We start from the raw sequence: 14,989 nt of genomic DNA, 5'->3' as shown, positions 1-14,989 counted from the left end.
ATTAGTCAAAAAGTATTTGTACTAGCAGCAAGAATATAGTAAAAGTGCCTCTGACCACATGGGTAGTCACTTTCCCTTTCCATTCAGCAACTGGCAGCTTGCTCTTCCAACAGAATTAAGAAGGGCTAGTAGTATAGATGCTGTTGTTCCCCATAAGCCTGAGTTTCCTTTAGGTCTCTTTCTGAAACTTAAGCACTTCGCTCACTTCCCTGGCAAGCTGAAGCACAGCACAGTGAGCATCTGTTCTCAAAACAATTGGGTAAAAAAGCTAGAAGGCATTGTCTTTCCTTCTCTCCCAAAGCAATCCACTCCAGATTTTTCTTCCTTCCCTGCAGAAGCTCTTCATAATCAACTTCCCAATAATAAAGCAAAGGAAAATTTCCTTTTGTTTTGGCATGGAAAGGGGTGAGGTGGGGGGCTGGGGGAGAGGAAGCCAGTTGCAAGTGAGGCTGGGGAATGGAGAAAGGCTGAGGGCGACTTAAAATTTCTTTCAGCTTTCTCTTATCCAGTCACTTAATCAATTTACAAAGCAAACCTTTATGGTGTGACAGTGCCCCTTCCCCTCAGACCACCAACTGGATCGTCAATATTTCCAGGAAGAGAAAGGAAGTCAGAGGAAAGGAGGGGAAAGGGAAGAAGCCTTTCCAGGTGCCATTAAGAGCTTGAGAACACAGACTTTCTCGCAAAAATCTGCTCCAGGTTTTTCAGCAGCCTAATTTAGCTGCTGCACTGCAACCTACCTCCCTGAGCATTCTTGTCCCCGGTCTGATGGCGGGTGAGTTTGTCAAAGGTTTATCAATATGATCTGCAGAGATTTATTTTTGACATATATGATTTCACCCCAAGAATCAAGGAAATAAATAATAGTTACAAGTGGAGAGAGAAAACAACAACGCTCCAACCCAAATCTCTCTCTCTCTCTCTCTCTCTCTCTCTCTCTCATTTCATTTCTATGCCGCCCAATAGCCAAAGCTCTCTGGGCAGTTCACAAAAATTAAAACCAAAGAGCACACAATAAAACAAAAGAAAAAATATAAAACATTAAAACCACAGTATAACAATACAACCAGAATAAAACCTAGCAGCAATGCAGGGATTTAAAAGCTAAAAGTCTCGAAAGCTAAAATGCCTGGGAAAATAAAAAGGTCTTCACCTGGCGCCAGAAAGAATACAATGTAGGTGCCCTGTGTTTTCTAACCTGTGTTTTTTCTCCTATCCATTTTTCTTTATCCCTACACTACACTCTTACTCCACTATTGCAGTGTATACTTTCAAGTGTTATACTGCTAGCGCTTATTTTGTTTTAAAAATGGTAAACCTCTTTTCTTTTCTCAGCAAGATGGTGCTGTGGTAATTTAACGTGGTGGAAACTAATTGCTGGGTTAGTGTTTGGTTAGGAATCATCTCATATTTTTTGAGTTATGTCATTGTGTTCAGTGCTGCTTAGGACATGGAAAATTTATGGGTGATGAAATGGTGGCTTAATATGTATTGTTGGAGTGCATGATATTTGAAGGTGTGTGTGAGGCTTTGTTTTGGCTTGTTTTTAATAGAGAAAGGTGACACCATAAACATGCTTACTTCCAAATGAGTTCCATTCGTATTCACTGACTTCTAGAAAATGTGTGTGGATTGTGGAATTAAAATGTCAGAAGAAAGCAATGTTTCTTTTGTGGAAGGGTGGACTGAATGGAAAAATGCTTTCATCTTATTGTTCTACGTAGGACTACTGTTGTAACAACAGCATCCTATTTAGGTGGGTGCTTACTTTAGAAAGGGCTGGGCCAGCCAAAGAAGATCTGATCAGTTGATTGATCAAATATTATCACATAGGTCAATTACGTATATTTAAAACACAAACGTCCTTAGAAAAATAACATGTTGGCTTTCCTCAGCTCATGAAAATTTAGGTTGCAATCCTATGCGTGTTTAGACAGAAAAAAGTCCTACAACTCCCAGCATTCCCCAGCCAGGACTTTTTTTTCTGTTTAAACATGCATAGGAATGCACCCTTAATGTCTCACTTGCACAGGTATCTTATGTGTTTTCCTTTGATCAATAGCTTTAGTGTTTCAACAGCTATTATTTTTCTAGGCCTGAGTCCAATCCCTCATAGGAACTTTAAAGACAAACAGTCAGATCACATGAAGAAGGTAGTCTTTGGTTCCTTCAGCAAACAAGATGGAATCATAGGCAGTCCTAGGCAGTGGCTTTTGCCACTGGTGACTGATTGTGTTCCTGTTTGGAGATTCCGGCAGTTATAGCAAATGCCTAATAGGAAAAGCTTTGTCATGCTGCTAGGTTTGCCTTTGACTGTTGCAGGGATGGGAGGCAAACAGCCCTCTCTCCTGCCCTTGCTAACATGTGACGCCATAATAAAATTAAAAAGTGAGTTGTTACAACTTGGCTTAATGGAATATTTGCTTGTATTTGGCTACAGTCAAATAATGGCTTGAGACATGTCATGATCCTTTTCTCCTTAGGGAAACCACATAAACCAAGTATCTGAAGCTAAGGTCCTGGTGAGGGTCAACTAAACATCTTAAAGCAGGGGTGGGGAACCTCCAGGTTGGGAACCAAATCTGACGCTCTTGGGGTCTCAGTCTGGTCCTCTGGGGTTTCCCAGACGGCTATGCTTCTTTCCCAGGATGCACTTTTCCCCCCTAAACCACCCATCATTTCGTGGTTTCCGAGCTTTTGTGCAGTTCTTTTCCCCATTCTAAAAGGTTGAAATGACTTAGACTTAGTTACTGGCAGCAAAAGCTTTGAGCTATAATATGCTTTTTTTCTTTTTGTATTTTTGGCCCTACCCTATTTGCCTTCGGCCCTGCCCACTTTGTCTTCAGCCCCACCCAGCACTAGAATGCGGCCCCCTAGAGCTCCTTGGAAACTGAATTCAGCCCTCAGGCTGAAAGAGGTTCCCCACCCCTGTGCTAAAGAAAGAAAAGGAGCCATGACTGAATGCCTCTAAGCTAGACTCTCCATTAGCATAACAATACCTGTGGTTGCAGGAGCAATCCTGCTCATGCAGGAGATGAACATTTGGAATATGTGTTTGGTTGACCGGCCAATAGGGCAAAGGGAAGGGCTACAGCTCAGTGACAGAGCACATGTTTTGTATGCAAAAGGTCCCAGGTTTTATCCCTGGCAAGGATAAGAAAGACCCCTGTCTGAAACCCTGGTGAGTTGTTGTCCATTCGTGTAGACTGTACTGAACTATGTGGGCCATGTCTGACACATTATAAGGCAGCTTTCTGTATTCCTATTATTTTTGGGACTGCTACATCAGACTCTTCCTAAATATAATGGTACCCGTTGTTTGGTTTGCAAAACCTGCTTAATACATGAGAAACCACTGTATCCCCTATTCCCAGGTCCTTGGTCAAGGTGAAGAATGGAAAGGAGGAGAAGCTGTAAACGCTATTGGAGGAGGCCAGAAAGTCCGCCTGTTGAAATCTGCGCTTGAGACATATGCTGATCAGGAGGATTTGGTGGTTATGTATGTTGACTGGTAAGACAACTTCCTCATTTTGGCTTTCATACTTCAGTCAGTAGGAAGCTTGAAAAACTTCAGGTTTTGTTGTGACATGCCGCTTTACCATGCAGATATTTTCCTTTTGCCCTAGTTTTCAGCTGGGGAAAGTTAGTGCTTGTTTTCTACTTACAGCGATGTCAGACTGTATGTGGAGCAGACTGTGCTTTTTCACTGGATTTACAGATGTAAAAAGCTGTCTCAGGGCCATGGCTGCTGTACTCCTCAAGGGGTGGGGGTGATGTTATCTAGACTTGACAAGCTGTGAGACACACAGTCCAAACTAAACATTCCTGTATTATGAGTTAGTCATTACTGTCAGAAAGAAATGGGTAAATAAATGGTCCAAATGGCACTTAATAGCAAGCGTTTCTATGGAGAACGCATAGTGAGCAGTAGCAGAGTAACAGCAATCTCATGTTAACGAGTCACACCTGATTTCTAAAATAGGAGGTCAGATGCTGGGGCACAAGCCTAACTGATGATGCAATTCTTTCTGTAGTGGAAGTCTTTCCCACTAATCTGATGTATGGGAAACTGGCTGCAGTTACTTGGTCGTGCCCTTTACTCAAAGATTCTCTTCTTTTACCTCACGTGCTCCAGGCCTTGTCACTGAAAGAAGCTGCAGGGCTGAGGCCTTGTAATCTGTAGCTCATATGAGGCTCAGACATATGCCCTATTCAGGCATTCTGTCAGAGTGGTTAAACTAAATGCATGAGGAGAGGCAGTGTGCTGGCTCCACCCCCTCTGTTACCACATTTGCTTCCCTCTATATGTGGAATGTGACGTTCTGAAGAGGAGAGGCTCCTGGCTTTCCCACTGATTTCAGATGTCTGGGAAACTGGCTGCAATTACTTGGTTATGCACTTTGCTTGAAGATTTTCTTTTACCTCATGTGCTCCAGGCTTTGTCATTGAAAGAAGCTGCAGGGCTGAGGTCTTGTAATCTGTAGCTCATATGAGGCTCAGACATATGCCCTATTCAGGCATTCTGTCAGAGTGGTTAAACTAAATGCATGAGGAGAGGGAGTGTGCTGGCCCCACTCCCTTTGTTCATCGCCCTGTACATGTGGAGGGAGACTTTCTGAAGAGGAGAGGCTCCTGTCTTTCCCACTGATTTCAGATGTATGGGAAACTGGGTGCAGTTACTTGGTCGTCCCCTTGCTTGAAGATTCTCTTCTTTTACCTCACAGTCCCCAGGCCTGCCATTGCAAGAAGCTGCCCTCTACATGTGGTGGGCGATGAAGAGAAGAGGCTCCTGTATCCATGGAGGCTTTCCACACAAATGAAAACACTTGAAATCAGCGTTCTCAATCACATGGAGAGCCTCCAGGGATACAGAAGGCTCTCCTCTTCAGAAAAACGTCATTCACAAGTAGAGGCCAATGAAAATGTGTGAGAAGGGGGCAGGGCTGGCGTGCTCCCTCTCTGCATGCATTTAGTTTAACCGCCTGAATTAAGAACATTTTGAGAACACCAGAATGACTGAATGGTAATTGGTCACCTTTTAAAATATTTTACTCATTTTTTTTGTACTTGCAATTAGAATGCTTGAAGTCTAACAGAATAATGACCATTATAGGTAGAGTGTTATTTTTACCCATCTTGGGAGTTTGTGAGTAGAGAAGTGAAGACAATAATGAATCCAGAGCAAAATGTTATCTGTGATATTGGTCACAGTAAAGTCTGTTCTGTCTGGTCTAATAGCATGAAGATTCAAACCCTCTGCAAGTCATCATTCCATTTACAGCTGCACATGGTAGGGGGTTGGGATCATGCCTGCTGGCCCATCTTACTGATTGAGCCTGATCTCCACATGTTGGAGGTGACATCTGCACAGCGGGGCCTATGCATGTACATTCCAACAGGCACAGGCTCTGGACATGAGATCTGTACCCTTCAGTTGTGTGTACCCTTCACACAGTTTCTCAATTGTGTGACACCATTGCCAATCCATGGAGGTTGGGCAAAATGAATGAGCAGGGCCACTGGGTATTGACTCCCACCACACATGCAGCTGTATGGGAAATAGCTGTCTGAGCTTGGGTTCAGTCCCATTATATGACCCGTGGAAGCCTGCCAAACCAACTTCCTCCGTATGGGAGAAATGGCTAGTCCTCTGGCTAAACTACATCACACCAGAGCAGCGTTCTCTGCTTCCCTGATTAGCTAAGAAAGCAGCTTCTCCATAAAGAGGCAGACTTTTAAAATGGCTGCAGGGGGAAAGAAAAGAAAGATGGAAGTGAAAGACTCGGTGTGTATTGTAAAGAGCCATGTCTGAATTCTGTAACTTGCATGCTGTTTGGGTATAGATTTCTCCCCACAGTGCATATTTTTACTTAAAAAAAAACAAACCCTGTCTGAGGTCTTGCTTATGTGATTAGGTACATCCAAGAAAGCTTTGGAGTCGGTAGGGAGTACTTCTTCACACGGCACATAGTTAAACTATGGAATTTGCTTCCACAAGATGTAGTGATGGCCACCACTGTGGATGGCTTTAAAAGGGGATTGGACAAAATCATGGAGGAGAAGGCTATTGATGGCTACTAGTCCTGATGGCTATATGCTACCTCGAGAATCAGGGGCAGTATGCCTATGTACACCAGTTGCTGGGGAACATGGGCAGGAGGGTGCTGTTGCACTTGTGTCCTGCTTGTGGATTTCCCATGAGCAGCTGATTGGGCACTGTGTGAACAGAATGCTGGACTAAATGGACCCTTGGTCTGATCCAACATGGCTCTTCTTATGTTCTTATGGTTGTTTCAAAGTTGTAACAGGCTGGTGAACTGAGAGTGGAAGGGTGAACTCAGTTTGGTTCACCTCTATGGAGATTACACACTCAGATTTTGAGACTGTGCTTTGCTTCTACTGGCATTTTTACACTGAGCTGCCTTTGCTGTCGCCGGCAAGCCATTCCCCCCTTATTAATAGCTGATTGGATTGTTAGTGGGGAAACACTTCCAGCTATTTGTAGTTGCTGGCATTTAAAAGTATTGGTTGGTAGCTGTAGGTCATGCACTACAGGCAGTGGTGCAGCCAGAACTGGAACTTGGGGCCAAAGTCCAGGGCCCTGCATCCCAGGTGGCCCCTAAGTGACCACCCAGGTAGTGGCAGGTGATGAGGGCAAGAGAAGCAAATTCCATTTTATGCCTGTAGTCATGATGCTGCTATGATCAAAGTGAGTTTAAAATGCAAAACTACACATTCTCAGAGTGTTATTGTTTTTTTAAAATCAAGGTTGGCAAAAAATTGTATTGTTCTAACATATCAGGAAAGTAGAAGCAGTTTTAAAGCATGGAATGATGGTTGGTGGGTGGGGGAGAAGATAAAGGTTATCTGTATTCTTTACACAGTAATACACATCTAAAGGGGGTACCAATAAGATCATTAAGTCCAGAGTCTAAAATTACCTAGCTGCAGCACTCACTACAGGGATGTACTGCAGAACCCTGTGGTGTGGCCCTAGGTCGAATTCTATTTAAATATTGTATTTTGGTTGACTTGATTTATGTGTCATCTTCAGCAGCTGATTAGGTTTATAATGATAACAGATTATCTTCCTGTCTGTGCATCAAACATATTATGTGGAATATTGTATGGGTTCATGGGAATGTATTTACGTTTGTTAAGTTGGATTAATTGAAAAACTCATTTGATGTGTACCTGACTGATTTTTTTGAATGTTTGAATTGAATAGTTAATTCACATGTTCAACATAAGAAGTTCCCTGCTGGATCAGACCAAAGGTCTATCTAATCCAGCTTCCTGTTACCACAGTGGTTAACGAGATGCATATGGGAAGTCCACAAGCAGAACAGGAGTGCAACAGCACCCTTCTCCTTGTGTTCTCTGGCAACTGAAATTCAGAAGGATGCTGCCTCTAATCCTGGAGGGAGCACATAGCAGTCATGACTAGTAGCCATTGATAGCCTTATCTCCCATGCACTTTTCTAATCCCCCTTTAAAGCCATCTAAGTTAATGTCTGTCACCACATATTGTGGCCGCAAATTCCATAGCTTAACTATGTGCTGAGTGAAGAAGTACTTCCTCTTATCTGTCATGAATTTCCCACCATTCAGTTTCATTGGACAAACCCAGGTCTAGTACTGTGACAGAATGAGTAAAACAGCATCTCCATTGAGCTATCCACCATGCCCCCAGTTCTCTTTTCCGGTCAGTCTTGCTGGCAGCTTAGTCTCACATATCAGTGAATATGTGAAGTTATAATTTTTTGCCCGAATGTGCATCGCTTTTTGTTACCTTACACTGAACCACATTTGTCATTTTATTGTACATTTTGCAGTTTGGTGAGATCCTTTTGGAGCTCTTTACCATCCAATTTCACTGTAGGAAATCCATCCACGGCTCCATCACGCCACCTTCAGTAATATTAAATATTGTTTGTCTCTGGGCATCAGGGCCAAAGTGGACATGATACTAAATGTACCTTTGCATTTATCATGCTTTTTTTTTTTTTTTAATGCAGATAGCACCTCCTGGGGACAGATAATTTTTGGGATCACAGGAGGCATGTGGGGATTTATCCCCCCCCCCCAGGGGGGGGAGCTGCAGTCCTGAGGAAAATCCCTCTTCTGAAGCTGGTATTTGCTTGGGTAGAAAAGTTCTCATTGGTGCCATTTAATGTTTGGGCTTCAGTGGTGATAGAGGTCATGAAAATCCAGATGTTGATAAAATACTAGGATTCTAAATGACAAGCAGATTGAGACATTCCACAGTAGTGCTTCAAATACCCTTTGCATGACACAAGAATTAGAACCTGATAATCTCAGTGCCTTTTATGATCATTGGTTTTTTGTTTTTGTTTTTTAAGTGTTAAGATAAATAGCCACTTTGGGCAAAGGAACAAGGAAAATATAGGTTCAAATGAATGTTGGCAGACAGAATTTCAAAGAAGCTGATTAATGAAACATAATTGCAATGGATAACAAAGATGCAATTTAAATGTGTAAACATATCCTTTTCCATATGGCTGCTGCTTTTACCACATCAAAATAGTCTGCATGCCTTAATATGCTACCAGTCCTGGACAGAAAAAGGCAAAGGAATAACATTAGGTCATTCTACCTTGTGGTGGAAAATGTTGTCTGGGAAGCAGTGCTCCAGAGTGCATCTGGTTCTTGTCACTGGCTGAAAGTTTCTGCTGCAACTTTGGAAAGAGGGAAAATACAGCTTCAGCTAGCCAGCACTTTCTCCTCTCAATCAGGCTATTCTGTGTTTTGCACCGTGCTTTATGTCAAATTTGGGCTTTGCCAGCTTGAATGGAGGGTTGTCTTTAGCAAAAGCCTGTAGCATAAGCCAACCATTTTTATTTATTTATTTTGAAAGCTGGAGAACCTCCAAGGGACACTTTTCGCATTTTGCCTTCTGCCAAAGTTTGGGAAAAGCAAAACAGTGGGAGTCTTCATGAACTCACTAGGTAGCTTTATACATATTATTTAATCGGCTTCCTTTCCACAAAGTTCCTAAATACCAGCCATTCTGCTTGGAGCAGTGAAGAAATACTTGTCTTTCCCCCTTTCCTTTTGTAAACCAGTAGCGCTTTCTCCTATCTTTCTTTTTCAGTGGAATTAATTGCCTTTACATGAAGTACAACATGGCATTCAGTTGTACATATTTAATAGCAATGGTACCTCTTTTCTCATGTTTTATAGCTATCTGAGATCTTCAGAGGTCATTCTCTGGGTCTTTTGGCCTTCTGAGATGTAGCAAGTGGTTATCAGAGGTCCTTCAGTGATGGTGCACCAATTCTGGAACACTCTCCAGAGAGCTCACTCCCCTGGCGCACACATGAATGTCATTCTGGTTCCAGTCTAAGAGCTCTTTATTTTCCCGGTCTTAATTGTTGCTGATGTATATTAAACTCCCTGTTGCTTTATACTTTTTGTTCTGCTTTTAATAAGATCTGCTGTTTTTTATTTGTTGATACATAGTTTTTATTGTATTTTTGGATTCTTTTATTGTAAATTGCCTTCTTAATTTTGATTGAAATTAATCATCGGTACGTTATCTGCCCCTAATATGGAAGGATACCATCTGTTCACATCTTGTGTACTTGGTTATTAGAATATCAGCTTGCTTGCTATGGCACCAGATATAATAATTAAATTCTGAAAAATAGTAGTGTCCACAATCACCACTTAACATAACAAGAGTCGTGCTGGATCAGACCAAAGACCCCTCTAGTCCAGCAGTCTGTTCCCACAGTGGCCAACCAGGTACCTGTGAGAAGCCCACAAGCAAGACATGAGGGTAACGGCCCCCTCTCATTGGTGTTCTCCAGCAACTGGTATTCAAAGACATACTGCCTCTTATACTAGAGTTAATATATAGCAAACATGACTAATAGCCAATAACCATTGATAGCCTTATCCTCCATGATTTTGTCTAATCCGCTTTTAAAGCCATCCACGTTGGTGGCCATCACTACGTCTTGTGGTAGCAAATTCAATAGTTTAACTATGTGCCGTGTGAAGAAGTTCCTTCCTTTTATCTGTCCAGATGGGTGAACCAACGCAGAGCTACTTTAAGCGATTTCAGAACGATAGCTACTTGTAATACTTTTATACATGTGTTTTTGTCCTATTAGAAGTGTAGAGTGGCCTCTCTAGTCCAGCAATCTGTTCCCACAGTGGCCAACCAGATGCCTATGGGAAGCCCACAAGCAGGACATGAGCAGAAGAGTATCCTCCCACTCATATTCCCCAACAATTGGTTTTGAGAAGCATGATGCTTCTGATACTGGAGGTAATACATAGCCATCATGAATCATAGCCAATGATAGCTTTATCCTCCATGAATTTGTCTAACCCCTTTTGAAAGCCATCCCTGTAAGTGGCCATCTCTACATCTTACAGTAGCAAATTCCATAGTTTAACTATGTGCTGTGTGAAGAAGTACTTCCTTTTGTCTGTCCTGAGTCTCCCATCATTCAGCTTCATTGGATGACCCCAGATCCTGGTATTGTGAGAAAGGGGAAATCCATCTCTGTATCCACTTTCTCCACACCATGCATAATTTTGTACACCTCTATCATGTCCCACCTTACTTGCTTTTTTCCTAAGTTAAGAGCCCCAGCTGTTGTAACCTTTCTCATAGGGGAATTGCTCCAGTTACTTGATCATTTTGGTTTCAGTTTTCTGCACCTTTTCCAGCTCTGCAAGTCCCTTTCTTAGGTGTGGTGACTAAGGATTTATGAGAGATTTGTTTCCGTTCATTTTTGATCAGCATTTACCCAGTTCATACCTTCTGGATTGAACATGGACTCAGATGCAATCTGCAGTCAAAATCCATACATTTCTGAACTTGCAGTCTGAATCGTAGACAAAAAAAGAAAGAAAAGGAATTGGACAGAATGTGTACATTTGGAAAATACACATGAAAAAGTATACTTTTGAAAAATGCCCATGAATATGCTTTAATCAATGGGAGAAGAATGCATACATTCCAAAGATGCACAAAATTTATGCATATATTTGGGAAAATATGCACAGATTTTCAAGCAAAAAACAACAACAAAGCTCACAATCTGATATGGACTCAAGTCAGAAGAAGCTTTAACATAGAATTCAGAGAACTTCGGCAATTCACACATCTCTAGTGGTGGCCGGAACTGCACATGGTATTCCAAATGTACTCATATCATTGATTTGTATAAGAGTTATTTTTTGAATCTCTTTCCTAATGATGTCCAACATGGAATTTACCTTTATCATGGCAGCCTTCCACTGTTTGTGAAGTCATTCTGGACTAGGGATGTCAGAGAAATCTGTTTGGGGCATGGAGTTCAATAGGTTTTCTTAGGCTCAGCCTGCTGGACTTCGTTTCAGTTCCCACTGTGGCATCTAGCTTGATCTGCAGCAACTCTGGCCAGTTTGTGGATTTTCTGGGGATTTTGTGTGTTTTTTGGAAGGCTCTGCAACTTGTGCAAATTTCTGAGCGATTTGCACAAATTACAGCAAATCTGCGCAAATTAAACAAATTATGGATAAATTTGTGTAATTTTGGCAAATTGTAATTTGCACAAATTGGCCATAATTTTGGACAAATTGCTCAGAAATTTGCATAAATTGCAGAACCTTCCTCCCCTCCCCCAAGTTCAAAAACGTTTTCAGAGTTCATGGAACAGTCTGCATCTTGGCTCGCAGAGACAAAGCACATGCTCGAACTCCATCGAGCAAAAAAAGAACTGGATTTCCCAGTGACAAACGTTCCTATTCTGGGCACATATTAAACCATTCACAAGATCAAATCACTATGTGTAAAGCCATTGAAAACGTCAGCTCCCACTTAAAAAAAAAAATCAGTCTTAAGGTTCTGACATGAATCATAATCACTTCCTTCTTCAGGGAATTTTATATCTCTTTTTCAGTAAAATTCCTTTGCTGTGGCTTACAGTATTCAGTAGCCAAGTATTTATGTGGAAGTAGATACATTTTAGCGGACAATGTAAAGTGCTGCAGTATATTTTCACTCTGGTTTTCTGTGATCACAGAGGAATAGAGACCAGCTATAGCAATACATTAATAATCATTTTCCCTATATCAGACACTGAGGTCCGAGTCTGACCAATATAAAGGATACCAAGTTCACTATTAAAAAGGACTGTATCTTTCAGAAATACCATTTTTATTACATTTCTGTACTGCCTGTTTGCTGAAGTTCTCTCAGTGGTTTACAAGATAAAGCCTAAAATCATAAAATACAATAACGTAGTAAAATATGATATAAAAACCATAAGATTAAAACAGAATAAAACCGAATATACTTCTGTTTTTGCAGATAGCAACAAAATTTCTGTGAAAGGATTGCTTTAAAAAACAACCACCCTGAAACCTCATGTTTTCATTCTATGAGGCATGTCAGATTTGTCTTGCAAGCTAAGTTCCCCTCTTATCCTACCTATTAAGGATTTTTTTAAGCATCAAAGAAGAAAAGTGCCCAGCTAAATCACATAATAACTTCTGAACAAGGCATTTCTTTTGCAGTGGAACTTTACCATGGTGGTGTGGCTTCTGTAATGGCTTATAACTAAGCAGTTATGCTGGTTGTAGTTTGTTTTTAATTCAGATTAGTTAACTCTGAAAACCTTTCTTCACACACTGCTCTGACAGGGTTCCATTCAGTAATTGTAAGTTACTTCTTGGACCTGGTGCCAATGAACCGATTTCTTTGTTTGTTTTCTCCCCTCAGGAAATACCTTCCATACAGCATTCTACTTTGGATCAGGGAAATCTTTTAACTCTTTAAAGCAGCCTTCCCCACCCTGGCGGTCTCCAGCTGTGCTTGACTGCAACTCCCATATTTTCTAGCCAGTATGGCCAATGGCATTAAAGAATGTTATTGCTCCTTGGTACATTTTTGGGGTGATTCCCATTTTCTTAGTATCTACTTCAGCAGTCCTTAAAGTTTCTGAGGGATTATATTGTACCTTTCCTGCATGTTCAGTTCTGGATCCATCGATTTTTATCCTAACCTTCTCATAGAGTCCGGACAGAGTGCATGGTGACACCAAGCTTGGGAAATAGGTTGGGGTAAGACAATGACTGGCCCAAGATCACCAGGTAAGGTTTTGTGGGTGAGGGAGCAATTGAACCCGGGTGTCCTTGGGCCTAGTCTGGTTAATATCCACCTTGGGCCTAGTCTGAGTTAATATCCACCTTGTCACATTGGTTCTCTTTTTGCTGGACACATTACCCATGTTTCACATATACAGCGTTTCCCCTCCTCTTTTGTACTGAGTTCATACTGTCAACAAGATTCCATAATGGGCAGATTGGTAGCCAAACACAGCTTTAGGTCCAAGGGAAGGTTTTACTAATTTGTTCTGGTTCTGTAACTGGGGCTGCTCCATTCACTCGGACACCAATATCCATTGGAACTGCTCCATCAGCACTGTGACAGAATCTCGGGGCGGGTGGTGCAGCTATGTCAAGGAGAAGTGGAGCCAACACTGGACCATTGCACCTTTCCTAAGTGCTACTGGACTGTTTCTATTCTCCTAGTGGTGAGGCGGTATTTTTCGAGGGAAAGGATTTTAAGGTGTATTTAGAGAGACTTGGGCCACAGCTGGATGGCCAGGGATAGGATGTAATTTCGGCTGCTGCAGAGCAAGCCTATTTTGCAAGCAGACTACAGATGTCTCGACTCTAGCCCTACTTACCTCATCATGGTGACATCATCCTTTCAAGCATAATGGGAGATGAACATAAACTTGAATTAACAAAAAGTAAGTGGAGTTAATAAAAGACAGTCTGGTGGAGTGAGAAGAAAAAGAATCCCCTATTTTGCCATGCAAAAGCACACCTAACTCTGCTCTAAAGCCTCTGCTACTGGAATAGAACCAGAGACTGATCTTGTGCCAGTTGTTAGTCATATAGCCCATCTTTGAACATAATGTGGCATGGTCATTGCATGTCCTGTTCTTGCTCAACCCCCCACTCCTGGTTTCACTTTTGGTACAGCTAATACGTCATAGAAGAGGTATTAAGCTTCTCATGTTTTTATGATGTCTGGAATGTCTCACTTCCTAGATATCATTCCACTGCTCCTTCTCTTCTACCATCAGAGTTGGATGCAGATTCCACTAACAGTGCTGAAGGTTCCCATTGCAGTGGTGGAGAATGGGAGACCAGGAGAGGAAGGTTGGAGGCAGCCAAGGATCTCAGGATGCTACAGTACCAGCAACAAGGGAGTATATTCTGGCAAGCTTGTGGTGGGGAAGGGGAATGTTATACTAGACTTTATGCTAGGGTATAAAATCTTCTTTATACCCTAATAATGGATGTGTACATCCAGAAAATGTCTTCGCTATCTAGGCTGAGTTGGCCCCATGGGCACTAATGAGACTTTGTTCCCTTGCCACTGTTAGATTACTGTAGCGATTGGGCCCAGCACCTCTCTAGACGCACCCCCAACAGACATGGGTGATTCAGAGTCCAAGGGGGAGGAGGCTGAGGGGTTTGTTGAGGCGTCAAGGTTGCAGGAGACTGGCAGTCCCAGACTGGAGGTTGTCCAGGTGCAAGCTAATCAGTTGAAAAGTAGCCAGCCAGGGCCCTCTTCACCCATGGGGATGCCAGAGCAGCAGAAGGAGGAGGAGTTAGAAATACGAGATCCCAAGGAGAGACATTGGGCTAGGCGAGGGGAGCAACATCAACTCGTAAGGCATTCCAAAAGGCTGGCCATGCAGGGAAGATCCCTCTGGAAAGACCCACTTTAAGGGAGGGACTTAAGCAGCCACTCAGGTTGTCGAAGAGATGACTGGTGCCAGTTTTCGTTGCAACTATCTAACATAGTGCATTAACCAAAGGGAGTTGTTTGTAGTCTAAGTGGTCCTGTGGTCCAGCAAAGCTGTCTAAAAGATTTCACCACTGTTTGTGGATTCCAACTGTAAACTGAGGCACTGCTGATCTAACTGCAGTTTGCATAATAAAAGCAATT

The 14,989-nt window shown here is 42.2% G+C and overlaps 1 protein-coding gene across 2 annotated transcripts in view; it reads left to right on the top strand.

The window, feature by feature from the left end:
* Nucleotides 1-14,989, top strand: part of PLOD2 (procollagen-lysine,2-oxoglutarate 5-dioxygenase 2) — a 97,572-nt gene that overhangs the window by 24,721 nt on the left and 57,862 nt on the right. For both annotated transcript variants that reach the window (XM_084847224.1, XM_084847223.1), the window contains exon 3: nucleotides 3,375-3,511. In XM_084847224.1, coding sequence (XP_084703350.1) covers nucleotides 3,375-3,511 — 137 coding nt within the window. The remainder of the gene's footprint in view (nucleotides 1-3,374; nucleotides 3,512-14,989) is intronic.

Source organism: Heloderma suspectum, chromosome 3, assembly GCF_057233095.1.
Source record: "Heloderma suspectum isolate Gila_16-S chromosome 3, 16-S_ref, whole genome shotgun sequence".
Taxonomy (NCBI): Eukaryota; Metazoa; Chordata; class Lepidosauria; order Squamata; family Helodermatidae; genus Heloderma; species Heloderma suspectum.
The sequence above is the reverse complement of the archived record's forward strand: the minus strand, read 5'-3'. Positions and strand labels throughout refer to the sequence as shown.